At 48.5% G+C, this 27921-nt stretch overlaps 1 protein-coding gene across 1 annotated transcript in view; it reads right to left on the bottom strand.

The window, feature by feature from the left end:
* The window catches only part of MDGA2 (MAM domain containing glycosylphosphatidylinositol anchor 2), a 220014-nt gene that overhangs the window by 48283 nt on the left and 143810 nt on the right, over positions 1–27921 (bottom strand). The window contains exons 11-12 of the mRNA XM_058855841.1: positions 22433–22762; positions 12353–12646 (exon numbers count right to left, since the gene is read on the bottom strand). Coding sequence (XP_058711824.1) covers positions 12353–12646; positions 22433–22762 — 624 coding nt within the window. The remainder of the gene's footprint in view (positions 1–12352; positions 12647–22432; positions 22763–27921) is intronic.

Genomic DNA, 27921 nt, shown 5'->3' with positions numbered 1-27921 from the left:
ACTTAAATTATTTGTACTTCCCCAAAAAAACCCTCCTAGATCCTCCTATATAATGGATATCAAAGGAATTATTAATCAAATTTAGTAATGTTCACTATTTTCCAGGTGTTTTTCCACCTTGAGATGTAAGTGCTCCAAGGGAAAGTTCTCTGTGGAAAAGCTGTAAAATACGGGAAAGGGGCAGTGGAATCCCCATCCTTGGAGGGATTGAAATCCCTGTGGAGGTGGCACTTGGGGACATGATCAGTGGTGGCCTTGGCAGGGATGGGAACGGTCAGATTTGACCTCAGAGGGCTTTTCCAACCTAAAGCATTCCAAGATTCCATGAACTCTCCGTATTTTTATGGATCATGACCACAACAAGGCATCCGCTGCTGCTCCTGGTATCATTTCTCTGATCTTTGTAACAAAACCAATTTTATCTGACATAAATACTTGATTTCTAAATGGAAACTCTCTATTTTTGTTTTCCCATTCCAGACAAGATTATTCCATACCCATCACCTCTCCAGCCTTTCCAGCCACACCACACCTTAAAATCCTGGGAAAATTCTCCCTAAACTTGGAGCCAGGCACAGAAGAAATCTCTAAAATAACAACAGAAAGATGCTCAAGCAGCATCTGCTGAGGACCCTCCTGATCCTAAATCCCCGAGGGGGAGAGCACAGGAATTTTGGGACAGGAATATTCTGGAAGCTCTGTGTTTGAGTTGTAAAAAGCCTTTAATGGCAGATTTTTTTCCCCCTTGCTCATAAATCCTTGGAATTTTTAGGACATCCAAAACTCATCTCTGCTTTGGAATAATGTTCCCTCCTTTGTTTTCCTTGCTGCTTCCACTGAATGCTCCAAATCCAGGGAATTATTTCAGGCAATGATTTGGACCCTCCTGATCCTAAATCCTTGAGGGAGAGCACAGAGAATTTTGGGACAGGAATATCGTGTCAGCTCCGTGTTTGAGGTGTTAAAAAGCCATTAATGGCTGATTTTTCCATCATTTCCTCCTCTTGCTCATAAATCCTCGGGATGTTTGAACATCCAAAACTCATCTCTGCTGTGGAATAACGTTCCCTCCTTTGTTTTCCTTGCTGCTTCCACGGAATGCTCCGGATCCAGGGAACGATTTCACCTCCCCACGGCGGCTCGGTTTAACGATTTTAACAGGAATTTGTATTCAGGCCCTTCTCTCTTCTCCCCCTGCTTTATTTACTTATCAAGCTACTTTAGCCTTATAAACAGCTTTAAAATGAAACTTTCCCCTGCCTTTAAGGTCAAAAAAGTCTTTAAACCCCACAGTTCCCATTTATCCAGGGGCTGATGATCCCCAGTGACAGGAAGAGAAAATTAACCCGGGCTGCTCATTCCCGAATCCCGCTTTTGCAGGTAATAACTTTAATGGGAAAGGGAAGGGCTGATAAAAGCCCCAGCCAGAGCTAACAGCTCATTTTTCCATCGGGTTTTTCCATTGTTTTTATAGGATTGTGACTTCCCAGATGCGCAGGAAAAAAAAAACCAAACCTGGAGTTGTTTGCGACTCTTCTGCGTTGAACTCATTTGCATCAGCTCTTCCCCAAGGCTTTGGCAATTTGATTTAATTTACTTTTTCCCTCCTTATTCCTTTCATAATTCCACTATTAGTTTTGGAAAAATCTCCAGCAAAGCTGCCAAGGGAGCACGGTTCATTCTCTTCCACAATTATCTTTGGGAAGCAAACGGGGCTGGAGTTAAATCAGGCACTCTATTAATGTTTAATGAAGTTTTTTCGCCTAAGCACATTCATGTTTTAAGGATTAGGAAACGGAAAAAGGAAAGTTCTGGAGCAATCCAGAGGAACGACAGCGAGACGCTTGTTTGGTTTGAACCACACAGCTGCTCCTCAGGGTGGGGATCAAATCCTGGTCTTTGGTGTGGGATTTAAGGAGAAAATTCCAGGAATTTATTTCCACCCTGAGCAGAGGCTTCACCCGCTCCTTTGGCCTTTCCAATTTGCATTTTAAGCTGAACAAATAACGAGTTTATCTCTCACAGCTCCGGCAAGGGGAATGATAAATAAATAATAATAATAACAACAAAAAGTGGCGCCTCTGCTGGCTCTCCACTGGGTTTGTGGCCACTGTTGGATTCACACCACAGGAGTGTTATCCAACACTTCCGAGTCTTTCTATTCCTGGACTCTCCACTGCAGCCACATTTCCAGGATTTTTTAGCTCCTGAGGTGGGTCTGGAGGTGCCTGAATGGAGCCTGGAGCTCAGGACACGGAGAAGCCCAGACAAGAGGGGATTTGGGAGCTTTGGGAAGCTCCAGCGCACTGGGATTGTGATCCCCGTGAAATGACAGCAGCAATTTTCCAGCCAAAGCTTGGAGCTGGGATGTTACACCTTGGATAATGGATTTATTCCAGCCAAATGAAACCATCGTGGCCAGAAATAGAATAAAGCCATTTGCACATCTGGGAGTAAATTAAAATGGGTGAGCAAATCCGTCCTGGAACTGTGCATTCCAAACCCCGCCTTGCATGGATATATCCACGCTACAGCGAGGAAAGTCCCTGTTTCATGGAATCCAGGAATGTTTTGGGATGGAAAGGACATTAAATCCCATCCAGTGCCACATCAGGGACACCTCCCACTGTCCCAGGCTGCTCCAGCCCCAATGTCCAGCCTGGCCTTGGCCACTGCCAGGGATCCAGGGGCAGCCACAGCAAAGCTGGGAATTCCAGCCCAGCCAGCAATTCCCAATTCCCAATCTCCCATCCATCCCTGCCCTCTGGCTTGAAATAAAAAGCGTTTTTTAACTCAGACAGGGGAGGCAAAGAAATGTGAGGTGAGCAGAAAACACAGAGATGTGCACATAAAACGAATGTGTGGACTTCAAACAGCACCAAAAATCCCATTTTTACTGCTCTTCTGGACAGCTTTTGCAACAAATTTTATTTGCCTTGAAACAGAGATCAGTTCTCACCTCTGTATTTTATTTCTCCTGTGCACAAGGTCGCTTTAGAACCAAATGGGGTTTTCTTTTGTTGATCAGAGCAGAGAATTACCAATAAACCCCCCAAATTTCTTTCTTTCTCTGTGCTTGGGAGGTTTGGGGCCTGTTTTATGTGCAGAAGTCGTGGCTTTAAGCGAAATTATGCATTTACCTTTGGGCCAGGTGGGGATTTCATCTCCTTTAGAGCCTGGGACTTAGAACAAACCTCAGAGACTGGAATTCATTGAGCTGCCCCTGTTTTTAAGCAGCCAAGGTCAAGGCTTGAAAATTTGGGGTCAGGGATTGAAACCCTGGAGATGGCTCAGCCTGGGATCCACGGAAAATGAGAGAGACTCGGCTCAGAGCTGGAGGGAAAATTGTCCTCAGCTTCCAAAAAAAAAAACCCCAAAAAAAAAGAAAAAAAGAAAAGCTGTGGGCAGGTTTAAATAAATTAGAAAAAGAAAAAAATGAAGGTCAGAAGAGAAGTGTTTGGAGCAGCAGGACAGGGGCAAAATTGGAATTTATTGGAGGAAATTCTCAGTCCAGAATTTTTCCCTGATCATTCCTGGTGTCTCTGGAGAAGGAAAAGCAGGACAAGGAGGCAGAATGACCAGTTTGAGGTGTACTTTCCCTGTTGTGGCTGCCCAAGGTGTTCACCAAACCCTAAATGGTGGAAGAGAAGCGGGAAGAGTTGGACAAAGGAGGGGTTTGGTCCCTACAGCTCGTTGGGATCTGCTCCCATTCCAGAGGTGAGCACTGGAGAACCTCAGCAGCACAGATTGGGACACGGGGAATAAAAACACGGAAGTTTTCAGGAGTGGGAAGAAAATCCCAGAGAATTGGCCACGGGACAGCCTGGACACGCTTGGTCAAGAACTTCAGAAGAAGTAGCAGGGCTGGACACCCTTTCCATGAAGGAATTTTCCAAATATACAACCTGAGCCTCCCCTGGTGACACTTGAGGTCGTTTCCTCTGATCCTGGAGATTTTTACATGGAAGCAGAGCCCGACCCCCCCGGCTGTCCCCTCCTGCCAGGGACTTGTGCAGAGCCACAAGGGCCCCCTGAGCCTCCTTTGCTCCAGGCTCAGCCCCTTCCCAGCTCCCTCAGCAATTCTCCAGCCCCTTCCCAGCTCCCTCAGCAATTCTCCAGCCCCTTCCCAGCTCCCTCAGCAATTCTCCAGACCCTTCCCAGCTCCCTCAGCAATTCTCCAGACCCTTCCCAGCTCCCTCAAAACTTCATGGATCCACTTCAAGGCCAGTCTTAATCTTCTTGGAGCAAGCTGGGTCACTGCTCCAGGAATAAATCATGGGTCAGAGCTGATTTCTGTCTCATGGACTTTGGGTTTTGGCTGATGTGGAAGAGAATCCCAAAATCCCAGAATCCCAGAATAGTTTGGTTGGAAGGGACCTTAAACCCACCCAGTTCCAGCCCTGTCAGGGCAGGGACACCTCCCACTATCCCAGGTTGCTCCAAGAGGATTGAGAATGGTGGGAAAGCAAGGAAAACAGGGAATTCAGGGTGTTCCCGGATATTTTTCATGGCAATCCCACCGACTATGCAGAGCTCCCAAATATATCCAAGGTGAGCCCTGATGGAGTTCGGGGAGGAAATGAAAAGGGAGAAAAATACATTCCTTCAATAACCTTGAAAATTCAATTTTGGAGATAAAACAGGGCTTGACAAAATTGGTTGAGCGGGAAGATGAACTCCAACTGGAGAGGAAAGAGCTGGAAGAAGGAGAGGAGCAATATCGGGATTTACTGGAAACAAAAAGGCAATTCCGTGTAAAACATTGCAGGGGAAAAGCAGACTTAGAAGCAATAATACAGAATTTTATAGACTCCTGTGGGAGGAGGAAAGTAAGGAAATGCTGGAGTTTATTCCCTTCAACGTGAAATTGCTGGACACAGAAGACAAATCCATCTGCCCTAAGAGCAGCCCCATAAACAGAGGCGTTATCCCTTAATTCTGCATTTATTTATTTAGTTGTGAGTCCTTTTATTTAGTTGGAGTAGAACCCAAATACAAATCCAGGCTCAAGGATGATGAGAAGGGCCTGATTCCTTGGAATCTTCCAAATGGGATTAAATTATTCCCAGCGTTCAGGACCAGGAAAATCCAAATGGGCTCAAACCCTGTTTCTCTGGGGTTTTTTGCATCGGATCTACCCAGGGCAGTTTCACTTCAGAGCAAGGCTCTGCTCCAATGCTGGACAGGGGGGCACATCTGAAATGTGGAATATCATGGGGTGGTTTTGTTTTAGGAGCTGAAATTCCCCCTTTCCCTCTGGCCACACACTGAAGGGGCTGAACTTCGGGGCACTTTGGGGTTGGTAGGAGGGACCTTCAATCCCATCCCAATCCCATCCCATGGGCAGGGACAGCTCCCACTGTCCCAGTGTCCAGCCCCAGTGTCCAGCCTGGCCTTGGGCACTGCCAGGGATCCAGGGACAGCGACAGCTGCTCTGGCAATTCCAGCCCAGCCAGCAATTCCCAATTCCCAATCTCCCATCCATCCCTGTCCTCTGGCACTGGGAGCCATTCCCTGTGTCCTGTCCCTCCATCCCTTGTCCCCAGTCCCTCTCCAGCTCTCCTGGAGCCCCTTCAGGCCCTGCCAGGGGCTCTGAGCTCTCCCTGGATCCTTCCCTTCTCCAGGTGAACATTCCCAGCTCTCCCAGCCAGGATCCATAGGAAAGGTGATATCCCATCACTGTTTCAGTGTCATCTGGTGCCTCCATCCAATGCTCAATTTCAATGTTCCTTCCTTTAAAATAATTTGATGCCTTTTGAATCCCAGAAGCGATGAAGGGAAGGAAGCAGGGTTTGTATTCCTGCTTTTCCCAGTGTCTCTTCTTTCTTTGTGCTTTAAACTCAGCAAAAACATCCTGAACCCAGTTCCTGGGGTTTTGCTGTTTTTTTGGTGTGGCTCTCTTATTGTAGGTTCCAGTCAGGACTCCCTTGTTTTGCTCTTGGTAGGGATGATTTTTCATGGATAATGCAAATCCTGGAATTCCCAGAGCAGCTGTGGCTGCCCCAGGATCCCTGGAAGTGCCCAAGGCCAGGTTTCACTCCAGATGTGGCTCCTCAAAAGCTGGTGGAACCCAAAGAAAATCTCCAAAAAACCGTAATTCCCACAGACCCTCCCAGCATTCCCTGCATCCAGGAATTCCAGTTCTGAATCCAACACCCTCTGGCCCATCTCCCCTGGAAAACCTGATTTTGTGGGACACCAAGAGATGTAAATTCACTCCTGCTGGAAGGAATCTTCCTGCTGACACCATTCCCAGCCCCACAGGCAAAATGATCGGCAAACCTCCCCGCTAAGGGCAGTGGGCAGGTCCGAATAATAACTCTGGGATTGGGAATAAAATCCAAAGGATTTGGGAGGGAGCACGGGGATTGCAGCAGCTTGTCTTTAAATCTGCGGATTGCCTTCCAAACTCTGCTTTATGAGGCAATTACAGGCACGAAGTTGAATATTGGAAAGTGAGACAGGAGAAGAGGGATTTATGGAGCTAAAAAAATCAGCTGGGACAAATTCCAGCAGCATCCATGGGCAGCATTATTTGTGTCCTGCGTCAATCCAAATAATCTTAATTTTTAATGCTGCACTTTGCAACCAGAGTCCTGTTGAAATCCATATTTTGTGTAATTATGGGAATTAATCTCCTAAGTGTTACAGGACAACAAAGGAATTATATTTACTCAGCATCTTCTGCCGTTAAAAATTAACTACAAGGACAAGTTAATTATTCCAATTTACCTTTCCCTGGTTGGTGTTGAACTGTCCTTGGTTTTTGTGACTCCTTTATATTCCAGCCACGACATTCCCTGTGATCCTGCTGTTCACCTTCTTCCCACGATAACTGTTGGATTTCCCTCAACCCTTTTGGGCTGGAATTCCCATTTTTCCCTTCAAATCCAACCTCTTAACCTGTAATTAATTGGGAATTGAAGAAGAAGCCATGGCTGCTCCATTCCTGGAAGTGTTCAAGGCTGGATGGGGTCTGGAGCAACCAAACCTCCGATCTTTCCTATTTTAAATATGGATATGGAATATTCACATCTCTTCCCACTCATTTTTCCTTCTTCCAAAACCATTTTTGTTTGGAAGACCCTTTGTTCCTGCCCTCAGACAGAGAAGGATTATCCTCCCCAAGACCAATTCACAAAAAAACCCACCCCAATATAAATAATTCCATTTCCCCCCACCAAAAAAAACCCATCTCTCTTTATTCAGGTTTTGGAGTGCTCTGGGTTTTTTTTTTTTTTTGATTCTTGGCAGGAAGGCCTGTCCGTGATAATAATTTTAGAATAAGATATGAAAAAATTCAAATTATCTGGCTCTCATTTAAATTTTCCACGGCGCCAGGGTTTGAATATTCATCACCTGCCTGGGTCACCAAACTCACGCTGCCCTTGACCTTGCTAAATGTCAAAAAGCTCCTGGGATTTCTCTTTCCCGATCCAGCCATCCGTGATTTCCATATTTTTTTCCCTGCCTTGCTCCATGTGGATAAATTACACCCAAAGCCTCTGGGTTATTCAGAATCCGGCCCCGATCGGATGAGGATCTTAGAGAATAGATTTTGTTGTTTTACAGTTCTTTGGGAAGTTTCTGGACTAGGAGTTAAGGACTGGGGAATGATCCATAGGTTAAAAACCACAGTATGGGAATTATCCATTGGGAGTGCCTAAATCTCTCTGTATTTACAAATAAAATAAATATAGCAATCAATATCCCCACAGGAAGGCCGAAGCTTTAAGCTCAGCTTAGCAGCATCAACCTCTGCCATAACCTGGGAAAATCCTTTGGGTGGGAATGTGAAATTCCACAGATACAACCACCAGGGTGGAAAAAACCACTTGGGAGGGCAAATCAACATTTGAAAAGCGATGGGAGCACCATTATTTTGATATTTTCAAGTGGTTAAGGTCATTTTTTCATTGGAAGAGAAGGGGAAAAAAATTAAAGGATTAAAAAAATTTGACCCAGTTCTACGCTTGTTTTCAGGCCGTCCTTTCTCCCACCACAAACAGCCCAAATTAAACCCAACTTTTATCTCTAGAGGAAGAATTCATTCAGAAAGTGATAAATGCACCAGCCTGGGAATGGATTGGGTTATGTAATATTTGTCCTGAATATTAATCAGCTTTTCCCACTCAAATCTTCAGTCATAAGGGGGGGGGGGGAAAAAAAAAGATGTAAATAATATTAATATTAAATGCAAATTCTGCTTTCCTTCATCATTCCAGCCTGCCTAAGCACAGATTTATGACAGGTTTGTTTAAAAATCAAGATATTTCCCCCATTTGATTTCTCAGATTCCTTGGTTATCCCTTTTTAATGAGTTTTCATAATTAAAGTTTTATAACCTGTAAGATTACACTCCTTGGGAGTTTCACCACACTGCTGATCTCCATTCACAAGACAATTCCATGAAGCCGGTAAATTCTCACAGGGATTGGCCACCCTACCTGTTCAAACACTTCCTCCTCGTGACTTTCCTAAAATTCCAAGAGTTTTTAGATCATTAATCCCAGTCCCCTCTGGGATGGGGAGCGCTTCCTTCTCCCGCAACGATTTTTATTTCATTATTAATACAATATTTGCATATACATATTTCATCAGGCAGATATTTTGAGATAGACCCAGCACATTCCTGAGCTTCCAAATCGCCTTTCCAAGGCAGAAAAATTCCTTTTCCCATTCCCAGCTGCAAAGAAACCTAAAATCAAGGGAAGAGGGCTCAGGGCTGGATTCTCCAGCTGACGGAAAATGGGAATAACTCATTTATGCTGCTCCACTCAGCACCTGAGATCATCACTCAGCCTCATCTTTCTCCTTAATTAGCTCTGTTCCAGTCCCAGTCTAATTCCTGCAGGATGAGCCCCTTTTTCCAGAGTTATCTGGAATTTGTTGCCAAAAGAGAATGACGCAAATAAAGCCAAGCTCCAATGGAACAGGAAATTCTGGAGCATCCCAATGCGGCCACCAAAGCTCTGCCAGCCAGGCTTCCATGAAATATCTTGGATGTTTTATGAGGCTTTCCAAGGTTTTGGAGGTGGATGAGTTTGGGAAGGGGTTTGTGCTGTAAAGAGGATTTTATGGAGCGCAGAAGGAAAAGGGAGCCGAGGAAAACGATCCCATCCTCACTGCTCCAGTCACTTGAGAAGGGACACCATGGAACCATTGCCTTAGGTGGCACCTGGTAGCACTTTTGTGTCCCCAGCCTCTCCTGCAGCTGGAAAAGTGGAGCTGGTCAATTGTCCCTGGGTTGGGCCCTGTCTGCCACCAGCAGGGCTTGATTTATTCCTTAAAAATTTATTTATCCGCAATTGAAGCTGGAAAATGATAAAATGGAATCCCAGAGTGGTTTGGGTTGGAAGGGACCTTGAAGATCATCCAGGGCCAGCCCTGCCATGGCAGGGACAGCTCCCACTGTCCCAGGCTGCTCCAGTCCCAGTGTCCAGCCTGGCCTTGGGATCTGCCAGGGATCCAGGGACAGCCACAGCAAATCTGGGAATCCCAGCCCAGCCAGCAATTCCCAATTCCCAATCTCCCAAGTAACCCATGATAGGAAACCAAACATAGAGGAGGACTCATCTTGGAGCAGCTTGGAATAGTGGGAGGTGTCCCTGCCCACGGAGGCTTTGGAATGGGATGGGGTTGAAATTCCCTTCCAACCCAAAGCTTTCTGTGACTCCAGGATTTTCATTTTTCTAGAGAAGTTTTAGGATTTAAGGTAAACACGCACCAATAAAAAAAAAAATCTTAAACCACAGCTCAAGGACAAACTCTGACCAAGACCAAAAATCCACAATTTTCGCAGAGAACTTCCGGGCTGGGATCCTGACATCACCGAAATGGGATAAAGGGATGGCAGCAGAAAAGGGAGGTGAGGAAAACAAGAAACTCATTAGATGAGGGGGTCAAATAAAAATTAAAAAAAAAAACAAACAAAACTTTATATTTTAATTTACTTTTCATTTTTCTTTAGCGTGACCCAACATATGTGACCTGGAGCAGGAATTCCATGGAAGGGTTTTCCCTGTAGGACACCGGAACAGCTTCCCAGGGAATGAGCACATTCCCAAGGCAGCACAGGATGGGATTGTTGGGGTGTCTGTGCAGTGCCAGGGGTTGGATTTGAGATCCTTGTGGGTCCCTTCCCACTCAGGATATTCCATAATTCCTTGAAAACAGATTAATTAACCACTTTTAGTGAGACAAAGTCCTGCTGTCACAAGGAGAACCTTCCAAAGAATGGGAATATCCTCATTCCACAGTGAAATCCATGAGTTATTCTCTAAATAAAAGTGCTCCATTAAATATCTTTCCCTGCTCATCACTGCTGGAAGGATCTAGGATAAATATTCCCAAATTCTGAAAAGAACTGGTTTTTATGACAATTGGTTAAATGCCACCCTCGGTACAGAAACGCTGCTCAAGTCATTGGGAACAAAAACTTTCCTCCCACAGGAAAAATAATCAAAGCTTTCCATAATTTTTCTCCATTCATCTCCAATTTGTCACTTGCCAGGATGTGAATAAAGGGAGCGGAATTCTAAACACGGAGAGATGAAAGGAAAAGCGCCTGGAAATACCTGTTGAAATCCTACTTCTTGGAAGCATTTTCAGGTTGTGTCTCTTCTCTGGGAATTAGGAAAATTCTGCCTCTCAAGCAGAACAAAAATGCTTCAAAACGAGGGGGTTTGGCAACGGGAAAAGGTGGGAGAATAACAGCGACCCAAGCAACGCATCCCCAGAATCTGAGAGTCAGCAGAGTTATCCCATGGGATCCACCGGGAACTGCTCCAGGTCCTGAGGAAGTGTGAAGCTGTTGGAATTCCTCCACCACAAAATATTTTCTCCTTTTCACAGCAAATCCATGCCAGGAAAAGCGGAAAGAAGCGACTTCCCCCCCTCCTTGTTTGGAAGGATCAGCGCTCCAGTGTTTCTATGGTGGTTCTCATTCCCAGGTTCACAGATTCCCAGGATCACTGAGGTTGGGAAAGAGCTCCAAGATCAGAGTCCCAGCTGTGCCCACCCTGTCCCCAGAGCTCCGAGTGCCACCTCCAGCAATTCCTGGGACACCTCCAGGGATGGGCACTGCAAACCTCCCTGGCCACTTCCAAGGCCTGAGCGCCCTTTCCATGGGGAAATTCCTGCTGCTGTCCACCCTGAGCCTCCCCTGGCCCAGCCTGAGGCCGTTCCCTCTCCTCCTGTCCCTGTTCCCTGCCAGCAGAGCCCGACCCCCCCGGCTGTCCCCTCCTGCCAGGGACTTGTGCAGAGCCAGAAATTCCCCCTGAGCCTCTTTATTTCCAGGAAGACACAACTGAGCCAAGGACAGGAGGCACAGACCCCTCGTTCTCGAGTTCTGATGGGATGAATCCTAACACAGCCAACCCCACAGCTCAGAGGAACCCACAAGGCAGAAGATTCCATCCTCCCTTCAGCCTTGACTTTTGGGATTTAAACCTGGAGCAGCGGGAAAAAGCTGGGATGGAAGCCCTGCAGACCCCAGCCACGTAATCAATGCATCCATAATTTGTTACAAAGCAGAGCCAGGAAAAACAAATCAGCTCTGAGGACGTGTGAGGAGCGGCTCTTCCCTGGAGGCCCCAAAAGAGGTCACTGGTGCTGAGCACAGAGCGCCGCTAAAAAGCCAAGTGACAGAAGATTGGGGCATCTGAAAGCGGAATAAACGAGGGCTGCACTCCATAAAACACCCAAATTAAGTCCTGACAGAGCAGCAGACCCTGGGAAGTCACTCAGCACAAGGAATGGCTCATTATCCCCCCTGTTATTCCCCAGAAACCGCCTCAAACCAGGCTTTCCATGTCCCGACAACAAATGCTGCACGTTTCTGAAATAAAAAATAACCGATTCCCCCCCTTTTCCCTCCCCGTTCCCGAGGCTGGCTGGCAGAGCGGAGCAGGCTGGATCTGGATGCGGATCAGCTCCCAGGGAACAGCTCTTGCCCTCGTTTTTTCCTCCTTGTTTTACACAGCAGCAACAAATGAGCTCAGGATCAGCTCAGCATTTAGAGAAATATGTCCTCCCATCTCATCCGCTTGTTCCCGTGTCAAGGAATTCAAAGCTGTGGGGAAAATAATGATTGCCTCACACTTGGTTTGCTTTTTGTTGTTTTGTTGGTGTTTTTTGTTGGTTTTTTTTCACCAGAAATGAGAGTCCTATGTCATTTTTACTTCCATATTTACATGGAATTCATGGATTCAGGGAACTACAGAGACAAACAACCCCACATCAAATATGTAACAGCCATAAGACTCTTGCTGCTCTTTGTTTAGGGGAGGAATAAATCAACTTTTCCTCCGCGCAACAGAAAGGAAATCAAGGGAAATCAGGTTTTACTCACACTGCACAATGAGCTGCACCAACGCCTCTCTGGGTTTGACGTTAAACCCGTTGTATTGGCTGGTCTGGCACCTGTAGGTCCCGCTCATCTCCCGGGAAACGTTGACGATCCGCAGGATCCCGTCGTAGCTCTCCGTCTGCAGGGCCCCGTCCGGCATCGGCACCTCCTTGTCGGCCCGTGACCACAGGATGATGGGTTTGGGCTTCCCGGTCACCTGGCACTGCAGCTCGATGGTGTCCCCTTCCCGCGTCACCAGCGGGGACTTCTCCTGCGGGACCGTCAGGTTGGGGGGCACTGGGAAACGGGAGAGGAGAGGGGCCAACAGTCAGGCACCGCTGTTGTTTGTTGTTGTTGTTGTTGCCAGGTTTGTGGGGTGAGGTTCTCAGCAGCCTCAGGGGAGATTTCCCAGCCCTGCTGTGACACTCCTGTCCTCCCCGTGTGTCCCTGACACCGCCCCGGTGCTCCCCGGCGCTCTCCCACCACCGCTCACCTCCCCACTGCCACCTCTGCTTTCCTTTTTAGGATTATTTGGTGCTAAATCCCACTCTTTCCTCACAGCCCGGCTGATGACTTTTATCCAGCCCATGGATAAATGGCTGCAGGTGAGGAAGGGTTGTGGCAACTGAGAAATCACCTCAGAACGGGAGGCCTGAGCCCAAAATGCGGCTGGGGTCTGTCACGGGAGGTTCATCCAAGTGGTGTTTATTCCAAAGGGACTGGAATTAACAATTCCAAAAGGGATTCTGGAATTATTTCCAGCAGAACTTGGGCAGCCCCATGGAGCAATAACACCTCACAGTGAGCTGGTGACGGCCAAGGACACGGGATAGGGGTGTGGATGTGTGGGAGCAAATCCAGAGGAATCCATGGAGCTGCTCCCAGGGCTGGAGACCTCTGGAGCCAGGCTGGGAGAGCTGGGAATGCTCACCTGGAGAGGAGAAGGATCCAGGGAGAGCTCAGAGTCCCTGGCAGGGCCTGAAGGGGCTCCAGGAGAGCTGGAGAGGGGCTGGGGACAAGGGATGGAGGGACAGGAGCCAGGGAATGGCTCCCAGTGCCAGAGGGCAGGGATGGATGGGAGACTGGGAATTGGGAATTCCTGTCTGGGCTGGAATTCCCAGAGCAGCTGTGGCTGCCCCTGGATCCCTGGCAGTGCCCAAGGCCAGGCTGGAGCATCCTGGGGCGGTGGGAGGTATCCCAGCCTTGCTTGGGAAAAGCTTGGAATGCTGTGTGGTGGGCTGAGAGATGGAAAATCCTGATTTAAACTCTTTCCACCCTCCTTTTCCTTTGGTGCCTCCTGAAAACTCATCTTTCCTCATGGACCTTCTGTCCTGAAGCATGGAGGGACATTCCCTGTGGGAAAACAGCCCCTCCAGGAGCTTTTCCTCTCCCCCCTGTCCTTCCCTCAGCTCCTTTCCTGGAACGGCAGCGCTGACAAACCCAGCCTGCACCTCCCTCCTGTCTGCAGGAGGAACATTCCAAAGCAATTTTCAGCCCCCAAGGGGCAGGAACAACAGACTCGTCCCGGTGAGGAGCAATTCCAGCTTTCCCCCGGGACCTGCTCGGTGTCTCCAGCCCTGACAAGGCAGGTGGGAATCAGAGCTGAAATCTGGGGCTTTCACAGGAACCAAAGTGCTGCTTTCAGCTGTTTGGAAGGCTTTAATAGCTCCTGTCAGGTGGGACAGGCAGACACGGGAAGAGCTTTTTCCACGGGGGAGGGAAGGGAAAATTGTTTTATACTTCAAAAAAAAGAAAAAAAAAAGAAAAAGAAAAAACCCAGGAAAAATTAAAAATAAATAAATAAATAAATAACAACTGCTAAATAAAACATTCCCAATATTAATAAAACATTATTCATCCTCAGTTATGTCCTTTTGTGCCACAGCAGGTTCTGAGCACAGGAAAATTCCCTGGGGAGCTGGAGCGCTGTGAAATCATGGACCAAAGTGGGAGAAAGCTGTTCCAGGAAGGAAAATACAGTTTATAGGGAAAGGGGCCTGCCTGCAGCCAGGAGCCTCCTCCAGGACTGTGTGGCTTCTCAGCTGAGGTCAAATGTGACAGAGCCCTGTGTGGATCAGGAAAAATCCTGGATTTGTCCTTTTCCAGCCTTTGCAGTGGATCTGCTCCCGGCTGGGACTGTTTGGATCCAAGCCTTTCCCAGCTGGATGGATGCTGGAGGCTCCTCCAACCCTGCTCCTGGCACCTCAGCCTTTCCTGGGAATCACAACCTGCCCTGGCTCAGGGATTCACTGCCCGCGAGGGGTCACAGCCCTGGGAGGAGATCCCTGCTATCCTGAGATCCCTCTGATCCCAATATTCCAAGGACAAGGCCCTGCTCTGCCCCACAGCTCTGCTGCAGCCCCAGAGGGGCTCCCAGAGGGATTTTTCCCTCTGGAAATTGTTCATGTGGATCCATCCCTGGACACGCGCTGCTGGCGGCCTCTTCCAGACTCCAACTTTTCCAGGCTGTGCCAGAGTAAAGGGTTGGAGTTATCCAATCCCAGCCTCAGGAATCAGCCATTCCAGCTGGGACAAGGGAGGGAACTCGGGAAAAACACGGGAAGCACGTCCCTGTTTGGAGAGGGAGGGGTAAAAAAGCGACAAAAATCCCCAGTGCAGGTGCAGCAATTCCCACTCTTTTCCCATTGGTTTTTTCCTGAAAAAAGCAGAGATAAGAGCACGGCAAAAAGCCGCGCCTGGCTGAGATAAGGAGCACCACCAGGAGGGTGGTGACAGCTGATAAGAGAGGGCCTGTCAGTGTCCCAGATGGAAAGATCCCCTCAAATCCCTGACTCCTTGGGCTCCCGCGGCATCTCGCAGCGCCCGTCACTGCCAGGCGGCCGGGAGCTCATTACGGCTCCCGGGATTTGTTCACGGTGCTCCTGGAAGCAGCAGAGGGGACAGGAGAGACGAGGCCATCCATTAGGATGAAGAATTCCAGGGGTAATGCCATCAATCCCAAGCCTGGCTGCAGCTCCGGGTCACATTTGAGTAAAGGTGATTCCCATCAAGAATTTCTCCGTCCCCATTTATGGCTCCAGCTCACCCCCAGTTTAGATCCTGATCCTCCACTCTCTAATTAGGGGGAGAAAAAGCCCCAAACCTTTGCTCAAGGATGAAGAATTCCAGGGGCAATGTCATAAATCTGAAGCCTGGATACATCTCTGGGCCACATTTGAGGAGCAGTGACCAAAACAATGAGGTCCCACCAAGAATTTCTCCTTCCCCACCCCATTTATGGCTCTGGCTCCCCCTAAATTTAGATCCTGATTCTCTACTCTCTAATTAGAGGGAGGAACAACCCCAAACCTTTGTGCAGGGAGGGTTTTTGGCAGGGTTTCTCCTTTTCAGCCCAGCTGTTTATTGTCACAACCTCCCAGTTGATATAATATTTAATTATCTCTGAGCTGTCTGTTCCACTGGCAAATGGAGCTGGAATTAGCAACAGGCTGGACAAAAATAAATCCCAGGTTTTGGGGAACAGTGAGACGGCAGCCTGGGCACGTGGGATTTGTGTCCATGAGCAATCCCGATCAAAAAGATTGAGGTGAAAGGATAAATTTGAAGGTTTTCTTCCCAAAGATATAGGGAGACCTCAGGAGCAGGGAATGGTGAGTGGGGGTGAGCAAGGTTGGAAATGGAGAATCATGGAATTGTTCAGGTTGGAAAACCCTCTGAGATCTTTGAGTCCAACAGTTCCACAGCCACCACTGCCCCATGGACCCAGGTGAATCTGCAGGGATCTGAAATCCCTCCGGGGATGGGGATTCCACCCCTGCCCTGAGCTGGACAACCCTTTCCAGGCAGGAATTCTCCCTGATATCCAACCCAACCCCTCCTGGCACAACTTGAGGCCTCTTTCCACCGCCTGTGCAAAGATGAGCAGGCAGAGGTGGGTCCAGAGGCTCCAATCCATCGGGAAAGGCGCAGGGATGAGCCAAGGATGTGCCAGCGAGGTGCTGCCGGTGGGATGGGCAGGGAGGATGTCCCCAGCTGTGCCAGGCTGTCCCCAGCTGTGCCAGCTGCTGTCTCCCAGCAGGTGCTGCTGTGGCACAAGGAGAGCCCTGGAGGGCTCAGCCTCTTCCTGAGGCATCCCAGGGCTCCTGCAGCTCCAGAGGGAAGGAAGGGCAGCTCTGCCCCTGCTTTGCAGAATGGAAAGTTACCTAAATCCTAGATGGAAACAAGAAGTGTTCCCTTATTCCTGCAGCCGGGAGCAGATCCACTGCCCAGGCTGGAAAAGGACAAATCCATGATTTCTCCTGACCCTGACTGGAAACAGGAAATGTTCCCTTATTCCTGCACCCAGAGGCTTTAAAATAAATCCACACTCTCAGCAGTTTCCTGGAGGGTGACACTGGGAGAACAAAAGGCTCTGGTGACACCTGGAGAACAAAAGGCTTTGGTGACACCTGGAAAAGCGACACCTGGAGAACAAAAGACACTCAGAGGACAAAAAGCTCTGGTGACACCTGGAGAAGACAAAGCTCTGATGACACCTGGAGAACAAAAAGCTTTGGTGGCACTTAGAGAACAAAAAGCTTTGGTGACACTCAGAGGACAAAAGGCTCTGGTGACACCTGGAGAACAAAAAGCTCTGGTGACACCTGGAGAACAAAAAGCTTTGGTGACACTCAGAGGACAAAAGGCTCTGGTGACACCTGGAGAACAAAAAGCTCTGGTGACACCTGGAGAACAAAAAAGTTTTGGTGACACACGGAGGACAAGAAGCTCTGGTGACACTCAGAGGACAAAAGCCTCGGTGGTGCTCCGGTAGCACCGATTTAAAGCCACATTGTCACCCTGTGAGTGGGCAGTGGCCCGTGGTGAGCAGGATCTGATCTCTGTCCAACCGGGTTTTACATCAAATGTTTGAGGCCTCCCCGGGCTGCTGATCCAGCGTGAGCTGAGGTGGCAGGAGGTCACTGCTCTCCTGTCCTCTGAGTTTTTGTTCTGCTCCCCAGACATTCCTGTCGCTGGAGAGAGTAAAACCAGACAGGAACTCTTCCAGCTGCTCTCCTGTGGCAGTTCCAGAGTAATTCCAGAGGATCCATGGTCCAGCATGGTCTAGAGGGGGACGGGGACAGGACAGGGCAGCTATTTATAAGAAAAAAAACCCAAACCAACAATTTCCTGAGCCTAATATGTTCGTTCCTTGTGTATTTGGGGTGTTTTTAGTTCTACTCGAGCTCTCTGAAGTCCTGATGGATCAAATTCCAGCTTAATTAACGGATCAGACGGATTAATTAAATGCCAGAGAGCCGCTGGCAGAGGCAAGAAGCTGCAGACAGAGAAATCCTTCAGAGGCGCTCTGATCCCGTTAAAATGTCCCTGCCCATGGATGGATCCCTTCCCAAAGTATTCCATGGTTCCAGGACAATCAGAGGTGGACAAGAAGCCCCTACAAGTGGTGGCATCACTGCTGAGCTCTTCCCTGGGGATTTTGGGGGGCTGCTGTCACTTCCCTATCCTTGGGAGCCTTTGGGAATCCATTTCCTTGGAGCGACAAGGGAAAAATCCTGGGATAACGTGGCCAGGCTGCTCCTGGAGATTATTCATCCTAATAATTAGGATCAAGCAGAGCAAAGGAGTGTTTGAGCAGCACATCAAGAACTCATCCAAACTGGAGATCACCCAGAGAGAACCTCCCCAAGGAGCTGTTGGAATTCTCATTATCCAAGGAATTCAAACCCATCCTGGCTCAGGAATATTGAGGAATCCGCGCTGTGCCAGCTGAAGGGAGGACGAAGTTATTTGTGTGTCCTACTTCTGCAATATTTATGAATTTGAAGGGCTGAGTGGCCAAGATTAATCATCCTCTGCCCGAGAGCTGCAGTTTGGGCCCAGCTCATGATTCACGGCCTGACGCGATGCTGGAGTTAAGACAGGGCTGAGCCGGGGCACAAAATGGATTTGAGGAAGATCATTCCGCCCGGGAAGGGCAGCAAGGGATAATTATTCCTGAGGGATAATTGTGCTGCTGCTGTCTGTAAACAGAGGCTGGAAGTGCTCAGCTGCTCTGGGTTTTTGGGAGAAATGCTGGGGAACGCCGAGGAGCTGCTGCTGGAAGAGGTGAGAGAAGAGCCCGAGGAGAGATTTGCTGATCCAGGAAAATGATTGGAAAAGCAGCTGAAGCCAAGAAAACTCAGGAGAATTTCCTTTACCCTTTCCATGGCTTTTCATCCCCATGGAAGAGGGCCCATCAAGGCACTGGTGAGGAAGGGAAATGGAATTCCTGTCAGGAATTCCTGGCTGGATTTCACGGGTGCTGTCCCGTCATTCCAGCTCCTGTGTCCCCCCAGGCAAGGTCCCAATTCCAAAGGGGAAATTCCATGTTTTCTGGAGCACAAACCACTCCTAAGTGCACATGAGGACACAATATCCACCATGGATTTTATGGAATCATGGAATCCTTTAAACTGGAAAAGCCCTCCAAGATCACCAAGTCCAACCATCAGCCAGCACCGTGGCCACCACCAGCCCCAAGTGCCGCATCCACACATTCCCTGAACGTTTCCAGGGAAGAGAACTCCCCTGCACAGCCTTTCCACCCTTTCTGAGAAGGAATTTTCCCTAAGATCCAATTTAAACCACCGCTGAGGCCGTTTCCTCTCACCCTGAAGTGATGGCGAGGCCTTGGACAAAGAGTCCAATCCTGAGGGCTGGGATGATCCTCATTTTTGGACAAAAACTCTGCCCAGGCAGGGAAATAATTCCAGGATCAGTGCCTGGAAGCCAGCACTAAAGCCCTGAACCACCACCTTGCTCTGCAGCCAGGGGAAAGAGGAACATTTGAAAGCCAGAACATGCAGAGCCAGCAGCAAATGAGGGAAATGAATTCCAGCGCTTTTGCAGGAGCCGTGCCGAGGAGCATCCATGGATGAGGAGAACCACGGGATGAGGAGTCCATCCTCTGCCACGCCCAGGGTGTCAGCTCCCAGAAATCCTGCTGGAATCAACCCGGGATTTATCCCAGAGAAATCAGATTTCCCAAGGGAAAACAGAGCAGGACGGGGAAGGAGCTCCCAAGGATGGAATTAACAAGGAAAACTCCACACATTGAGCACAAAAAGGGAACTATAAAAGACAAAGATATTTAACAAAATAGGGCATTTTTCTGTCCCTCCTGCTCCTTCCCAAGATAAATTCCAAGGATAACAGCTCACCAAACCCATCCATTTGCTGCAATAACCAAAGGCCTCTGTTTCCTGAGGGCGCTGACAACGATCCGCTCTGGACGGTGCTTAAGGTTTACAAATATCTTAATTAGCCACTAATTACCTCCCAAACCCCACATCCTCGTTATGCAACCGGCTGTGATTCCAACAAACATTCCGAGCTGGAATCAGGGTCTCTTTCATGTCTCATCAAAGCAGGAACAGGATGACCAGAGGACTCCTGTGGCACCAGCAGATCAAGGCTGCAGGTCCTGGAACAGCAGCCTGCAGCTCTAATTAATTCATTATTTAACAGAGAGCTGATTAGCTTGACAGGGAAGCCCTTTTCATATCGCAGAGCCTCACATGGAGCGGTCCTCCAAGAATTTCTCTGCCTGGATGTAGCAGAATTTATGGAAAGACAAATTTCTCCCTAGAAGTGTTGGAGCAAGGTGGGATAGAGGAAGGTGGTCCCTCAAAGATCCCGTCCAACCCAAGCAGTTCCACGATTCCATGATTCCACGATTCCATGATTCCATGAGGAGGCCTGGAGGCCTCCAGGCTGCCCTGGGGATCCAAAATCCCTGTCCTGCTCCGGGATGTTCCCATCCTGAGGCGGTGCAAGCTCAGCACACCCTCAGGCTCATCCTTGCTGGATGTTTTTCCACGTGGGACATCTGGCTGTGCCCACACACAGGGTGGGAATGAGCCACAGGAAGGACTCCCTTAGGAAAAGAGGGATCAGCGCTTCTGCCAGACCTGCTTGTGGCAATTCAGAGCAGCAAAACCAGAGAATAAAGGAAAATACCCCCAAATAACAAATCTCTTCCCTGCTCAGTGATGTCTCCAGGGAAAAGGTGGAGCCAGCAGGGAAAAACGCTGATTTTTGGGAATAGAAGCAGTGTCCTGACACAGAGCAAACCATCCCAGTCCCAAAGCTGATTCTTCCTGCTTCAAGCCAATATTTGAGGCAGAGGAAAAATCCCTGGCACAGGCTAACACCCTCCGATCCACCTCTTCTTTTTTCGCTTACCACAAACCCACTTTATCGAGGTTTTTGCTGCTTTTTTAACATCTCGGTGCTTTTTTAGCATCTTCTGCCTCTAGGTTTCCATGACATGATCCCACATCTCCCGAAAAACCCAGCCTGGCTCTCGGTAACATTTGCCCAGGGTGGGTTTTATGGATGACAGGGCTTTTCTAGGGCAGATATTCCACGTTCGAGTCTCGATTCCCACTCTTCACTGACCTATTTTATTGAGATATGGGGGGAGCGGCGAGGGGATTACTTCAGGTCCATTTATGTAAGATACTCAGGACATAAATCCCTGGTTTTCCTGCTGAAAATGTCAAGGGGAGAAAAAAAAAAATAAAAAAATTCCCGATAAACACGAGCCATTCCAGAGCCACACGTCCCTTCCCAACCTCCTGGAGAATTCATGGATCTCCTCCTTCCTTAGGATTTGACACAGCCCCTCCTGCCCCACTCCGGGAGGAGCTGCACAAACACCAGGAAGAGGAAATTCCCCCCCATCCATCCCAGACATCCAGAGGGACGTTAATAAATGCCTGCAAGTCCTGGCATTTGGGAAATGTGTTTGTGCCTGGGCCTTCTGTTCCTAATTAGCAGAGCAGTAATGAATCTTGATGAATCAGTAATGACCTTCAGAGCACTGCAACTATTTCAGCTTCCACTTGGCTGGGTAATGAAGTCATTCCAAGAGCAGAATTCCTGCTCGGATGCTAAAAAAGGCTGAGCTCAAATTCCGCGTTCTCTTCCCCCTTTTCCTGATTTTCTGGAGCGTTCCAGGACAGGAAATTTAAGAGGTGACAGAATTCATCATTTCCTGCAGGGATTGTGGTGAGCTGACAGGAAAAGACAACTAATACAAGTTTCCAGGAAATCCCATCAGATTTCCCAAGGATTCCCAGGGAAGTCCAGGGAATTCAGTAGTTATTGGATGCATGAGTGCACACACAGAACTGTTTGCTCCACCTGGGCAGGCAGGTGACAAAGTTTGTATGGAATGCTCATCCATCATTCCAAAGTTGTTTTTTTTCCTCTAAGAATCCTCCTGGTTCTTTTCCTGATAGTAAAATCATGGAATCATGGAAAAGTTTGGGATGTAACAGACATTAAATCTCATCCAGTGCCACCCCTGTCCCAGGCTGCTCCAGCCCCAATGTCCAGCCTGGCCTTGGGCACTTCCAGAGATCCAGGGGCAGCCACAGCAAATCTGGGAATTCCATTCCAGCCAGCAATTCCCAATCTCCCATCCATCCCTGCCCTCTGGCACTGGGAGCCATTCCCTGTGCCCTGTCCCTCCATCCCTTGTCCCCAGTCCCTCTCCAGCTCTCCTGGAGCCCCTTCAGGCCCTGCCAGGGGCTCTGAGCTCTCCCTGGATCCTTCTCCTCTCCAGGTGAGCATTCCCAGCTCTCCCAGCCTGCCTCCAGAGCAGCTCCAACCCCAGAGCACATCCATGACAAAAAAAAAATGATCCAACAGGGAACTTCCTCAGGTTTCTGTTGTTTGATCAAAGCAACTCAGCCCCTGATTGAGGGTCAGGGAATCCCAGAGTGGTTTGGGATTAAATCCCACCCATCCCATCCCTGGATGTGCAGGGACAGCTCCCACTGTCCCAGGCTGCTCCAGCCCCAATGTCCAGCCTGGCCTTGGGCACTGCCAGGGATCCAGGGGCAGCCACAGCTGCTCTGGCAATTCCAGCCCAGCCAGCAATTCCCAATTCCCAATCTCCCATCCATCCCTACCCTCTGGCACTGGGAGCCATTCCCTGTGTCCTGTCCCAAATTCCTGATGAACATTCCCTCCCTGGAGCCCCTGGAATGTTCTGGGAGGTCTCCACACAACCTTCTCCACCACGGGGCTCCCTCCCCCACCCAGACCCCAGCCCGAGGAGCTGCTCCTCACCTGTGCTGCTGGAGATGTTGACATCGATGCTGATGTCCGAGATGCCGCCTCCCTTGAGGGACGCCACGCACGTGTAGGTCCCGAAATCCGTGAACTTGAGGTCGATGATGTCCAGGTTGGTGGTGCCGGGGGAGACGTCGGGGTCGGTCTGGGTGATCACCATCCTCTCCGAGCTGCGCAGGGGCCGCCCGTTCTTGAACCAGCTGAAGGTGAGCTCCTCCGAGGGGATGGCCTCCACCTGGCACGAGATCTTCACCTCCCGCCCGATCTGGATGTTGTCGTCTTTGTGGTACGGGTCAGGGGTGATCCAAAAGCGTCCTTTTTTTAAGGCTGAAACACCAAGAAAAAGAACAGTTTTCTGTAATAAAGCAGAAATCGGGCTTCACTGGAGGCCTAAATATGGTTTTTAAAGGGGCTGCAGCCATAGGATTTGATTTTATTCCCAGGAATCTGCGCAGCAACGACTTGGAATCACGAGGATGAACCAGCTGGAAACTGGCACAGGATTGAATTCTGAGACATGAGCTGAGCCTTTTTTGTGGGAAAGGGAGATATCAGGTGGAGATTTTATTTGATTTTAGGATGAAACACTGGCACGGGTTCCCCAGAGAGCCAACGGATGCTCCATCCCTGGAAAAACTCAAGGCCAGGCTGGACACAGCTTGGGACAGCCTGGCATGGTGGAAGGTGTCCTTGCTCATGGGATGGAATAGGATGAACTTGAAGGTTTCTTCCCACCCCAATAACTCTGGGATTCTTTGGTGGAACCCCTAACCCTAAGCCTAACCCTAACCTTTGGATCTTCCAAAGGTTAAACACACGGATAAGTTTCCCCCAGAATCTGGGAATTCCAGCCCAGCCAGCAATTCCCAATTCCCAATCTCCCATCCATCCCTGCCCTCTGGCACTGGGAGCCATTCCCTGTGTCCTGTCCCTCCATCCCTTGTCCCCAGTCCCTCTCCAGCTCTCCTGGAGCCCCTCCAGGCCCTGGAAGGTTCTAGAGATTCCATACTTTAGACAATACTAAAAAAATCTCCGTCTGCTCCATCCACGGGTGGTGAAAATTTGAATTCAGATTCAATTTTGTTTATTCCGACTCAGTTTCATTAGTTCAAACTCAATTTTGCTTATTCAAACTCAGTTTTGGTAATTCAGGCTCAATTTTGCTAACTCAAACTCAATGTTGGTAATTCGGTATCTCCTTGAACAACGCAACTCTTTGGGACTTGCAAATTCCACTCTGGATGAGCACTCCCAGCCCCTGGAAAAGAATTAACACTTCCAGAACCAGGAAAATAATTCACATTTATTTATTTACTTGCTTGTCTTTTCAAAGTGGGGGGAAAATCCTGAATTTGAGCTATTTACCCTCATTCTCACAGGGTAGGAGAGGCTTCTTCCATTGAGGAAGGCGAACTTTTTAAGGAGAGAATGGAAAATTTTGTGTTTTTCTAGGAAAAGCATCATTTTGGATGCTGCTCCCTGGTTCTAACCACATCCTGAAGTATCCAACGGGTTGAACTTTATTTACTCATTTATAATTTAAGTTATTTACATTATTCATTTGCTTATATTTACTCAAGGAAGTTTCGTGGCTTTAATCAAGATGGAATTTTTTGCACTTTTCCTCACTGAGCAGTTCTCCTTCCCTTGGGAAAGCCTCAGCCAATTCCCAGGAATCGGAATCACGAGGATGAACCAGTTGGAAACTGCCATGGAATTAAACTCTGAGGCACGAGCTGAGCTCTTTTTTTTTGTGTGGAAATAACAGCTCAAACAATGCTTACACACACAAAACCCCTCAATATTTTATGCAGATCCTTTTCAGGCAAGGGAAAACCAAAAAAGAAAAAAAATCGATGGGCACGACCAGAGCGACGTTTCAGCCCAAATTAGTTGCTCATAACCTCAATAAACTATTTTTATTTCTGAGTTTTCAGCAGTTTCTCCTGCCTGGGACTGAACAAAGTCTAGCAGGGAAGTCAGGGTAACTTTCCTTTGTGGAAAAACAACGATTCCAAGGTAAGAAAAGGGGTCAGAACCTCAAAATTTGGATCAAAGCTGTTTTTTGCCAGCAGAAAGGGGGGTGGAACTGGATGGTCTTTAAGGTTCTTCCAACCCAAACCATTCCATGACTCTGCATGAGGTTCCCAAAATCCCTTCAGACCTTCCCGATTTCAACCACGGTGGGAACACCGGAGTTGAGCTTGATACAAAACCACCAGGTAAAGGAAAAGGAGTTTTTGTATCATTTCCTCCATCCAGCAATCCATTAAAACCGAGGCTTGGATTTTCCTCATTTGTAGATTCCTGGACCTCCGTTTCCAGGAGGAAATTTCCAGCAGGGCATTCCAAAATGCCAAGAAAATTGAGCCATGCCATGGATTTTGTGTCATCGGTTACATTTTAGGCATCGCTGAGAAGTTTCCATGGGGTGAGACACAGAAATAAAAGAGAAATATGAGGTTAAGGGGTTTTTAGACAGGCAGAGATGAGGGGGAATGGTTACAAATGAGATAAATGGTTATGAAAGAGATTTAATGGGATATTGGGAAGGAATTCCTGGCTGGGAGGGTGGGGATGGGGACGGGGCTGGGAAGGAGTTGGGAATGCTCAAGGCCAGGTTGGGCACTGGGGCTTGGAGCAGCCTGGGACAGTGGGAGGGGTGCATGGAATCATCTTTAAAGCCACTTCCCACCCAAACCATTCCAGGATTCTCTGGTTAACCAGGAAAACGTGGGCGATGCTGCTGCAGACCCTTCCCAGCAGATTTTTGGGAACGCCACCAGCACACGGAGCTCCGAAGGAGCAGCAAATGTGCAAATAAATCTGTAACTGTTCTTTGAGACTCAGCAAAGTGCCAGCCTCGCTCCGAAGAGGCCCCAAAGAATGAGGATGTGATCAAAACAACCCGAGATGAAACAAGTTTTGTCCTCAAACTCCTCACAAACAGTCCCTGCCCTCCCTCATTAATTATATTTTCAAAGTAACAAAATGCAGTTCAGGATCTCAAGCAAGGCCTATTTGCATTCATCAGGTTCAGCTGGCTTTTTCCCACCCCCTCCCTGATCAACCCCAAATTTTCCTTTAATGCCTCAGAACGTTCCTGCCTCACCAATTTCCAATTTCTTCAAACACTGCCATTAAATACATCGAGTTCTGCACCATTTTCTGCCCCATTTTTAGGCTTTGACACAGGAATTGTGGACCCCTGGCTGCTTCCCAAGTGGATACAGGACACAGGGAATGTTGGGATTTGGGGCTGCTGATGGTTCTGTCTGTGTTTAACCTGTGACAACAACGCCATGGAGCAGCAAAACCCCAAATTTCTGATTTTAACCATCACTTCCCAGAGGAGGTTTGGAGTAATTTCGGTTCTTCCCCTTCACTTCTTGTCAGGGATTTTGTTTTGACCCATTCACAGTGAGCAAGAGGAGAACTTCACCCAAGCAGATGTGGAGCCCTGCACGGTCCTGGAGCAGCTCTGGGAGGTTTGGAGAGCTCAGAATCCAGCCTGGCCCTCAGCACCCAGAATGGAAATTTCCCATATTCCATCATGCCCACCTCACTTCCAGGATCCCCCAGAATCACTGGGAATTCTGTGATCTCCTGGATCTCACTGTGAGCTGGGTCAGAGAAGCCAGGAAACCTTTCCTGGTGTCCAGGTGTCGCTGATCCCTTCCCGTTTCCTTCTCACATGTGGGGAAAACCAGTTTGTGATCCTGGGTAAGATTCTCCGCTTAATTTTTAGGGGCAATGGACCGCAGAGAAACAGCAAGGAAATGGCCAAAGATTCCAGAATTTGACCCGGGGTGGATTGGGTTGGAAATTCAGTCCCAACCCCATGAACAGGGACGCCTTCCACTGTCCCAGGTGGCTCCAAACCCAATCCAGCCTGGCCAAACCATCCTGGAATGATGTGATAATGGATGAAACAACAAAATCCTCTCCAGTACCCATATGGGAGGAGCCCTGCACTCCATATTTAGTTTTATCTGGAATTTCAGCCTAAATGGATCCAAAAACCCAAGGAAATCCTTCCCTGCTCTCTGGGCAGTAACTTCTCCACTGCTATCAAATCAAGAAAAGGAAAATCCAAGTTTTTATCCCAAGCTCTGAAGAGACACCCAATTTTTGTTTCTATTGGCTGTGGGCAACAAAGTTGGGTCTGTCTTCAACATTCTCCAGGATTCCCTTAAACTCCATTATCCAAACAATTTAACAACTGTCCAAAAGATCTTTTTCACTGGTGATTATCCCAGTGTGGTCATTAAACTTAATTCTTTACATGAAAATAACATTTTGACATTGTTCAGCGCATGAAGAACAGCAAAAACTCGGATCTGTTGTTGCCAAAAACTCGCATTTGCTGTCATGGACCAGGAAATATTGGAGAGGAAAATTACGGAGAGGAAATTACAGATTTCTGGCTTAATTGTAAAACTTAATTATGAATTGAAGAGCAAAGCCACACCCCAAATAAGAAGAGTTTGTGGATATCAGCTCTGCATAATCAAAGTGTGGCACTGAACTCCAGAATTATTTGGGTTGGAGGAGTAAATTCCAATCCCAGCCCTGCCATGGCAGGGACACCTCCCACTGCCCCAATGTCCAGCCCCAAAGTCCAACCTGGCCTTGGGCACTGCCAGGGATCCAGGGGCAGCCACAGCTGCTCTGGCAATTCCAGCCCAGCCAGCAATTCCCAATTCCCAATCTCCCATCCATCCCTGCCCTCTGGCACTGGGAGCCATTCCCTGTGTCCTGTCCCTCCATCCCTTGTCCCCAGTCCCTCTCCAGCTCTCCTGGAGCCCCTTCAGGCCCTGCCAGGGGCTCTGAGCTCTCCCTGGATCCTTCTCCTCTCCAGGTGAGCATTCCCAGCTCTTGGAGCAGCTCCAGCCCTCGGAGCAGCTCCATGGCCTCCTCCAACACATCCACACCTTCCTTGTCCTGAGAAACCCAAACCTGGATGCAATTCCAGTCATAAGTCCAATCTGGGTTGGGAGGAAATCTAAAATAATTCCAAAACCATTAAAAAAATAGAGTAATTAAATAAATAGTCCAAGTTTTTAGATTCCACTTGGATCAGTCTCAAATTCATTAAATTGGGCATTTAGAATCATGGAATTATCCAGGTCAGAAAAGTCCTCTGAGATCACCAAGTCCAACCATCCACCAGCACCACCCCTGTGGTCACCACTAAATCTTGTCCTGATCCACACATTTTGGGCAGAATTCCATGGATTTTGACTGCATCCCACCCTTGAGCAGCCTCTCCCAACACTCCCCAAGCCCTGAGGAAAGGACTCTCAGATAACCGGGAAAACGCCCCTTCCCGAGCGCTCCCTCCGCATCCCAAGACAGGCTTGAAGCAAATTCCTGCTAAAAAAAGCCCCACATTCCCAACATTTCGGCACCAGCTCCTGTCAACACGGTTTGAGCTGGAAGATTCTGAAATCCTGAACTTCCAGCAGCTCTCCGAACAATTAAGA

This window comes from Poecile atricapillus, chromosome 1 (assembly GCF_030490865.1).
Source record: "Poecile atricapillus isolate bPoeAtr1 chromosome 1, bPoeAtr1.hap1, whole genome shotgun sequence".
Classification (NCBI taxonomy): Eukaryota; Metazoa; Chordata; class Aves; order Passeriformes; family Paridae; genus Poecile; species Poecile atricapillus.
This window is presented reverse-complemented; position numbering and strand designations above follow the sequence as displayed.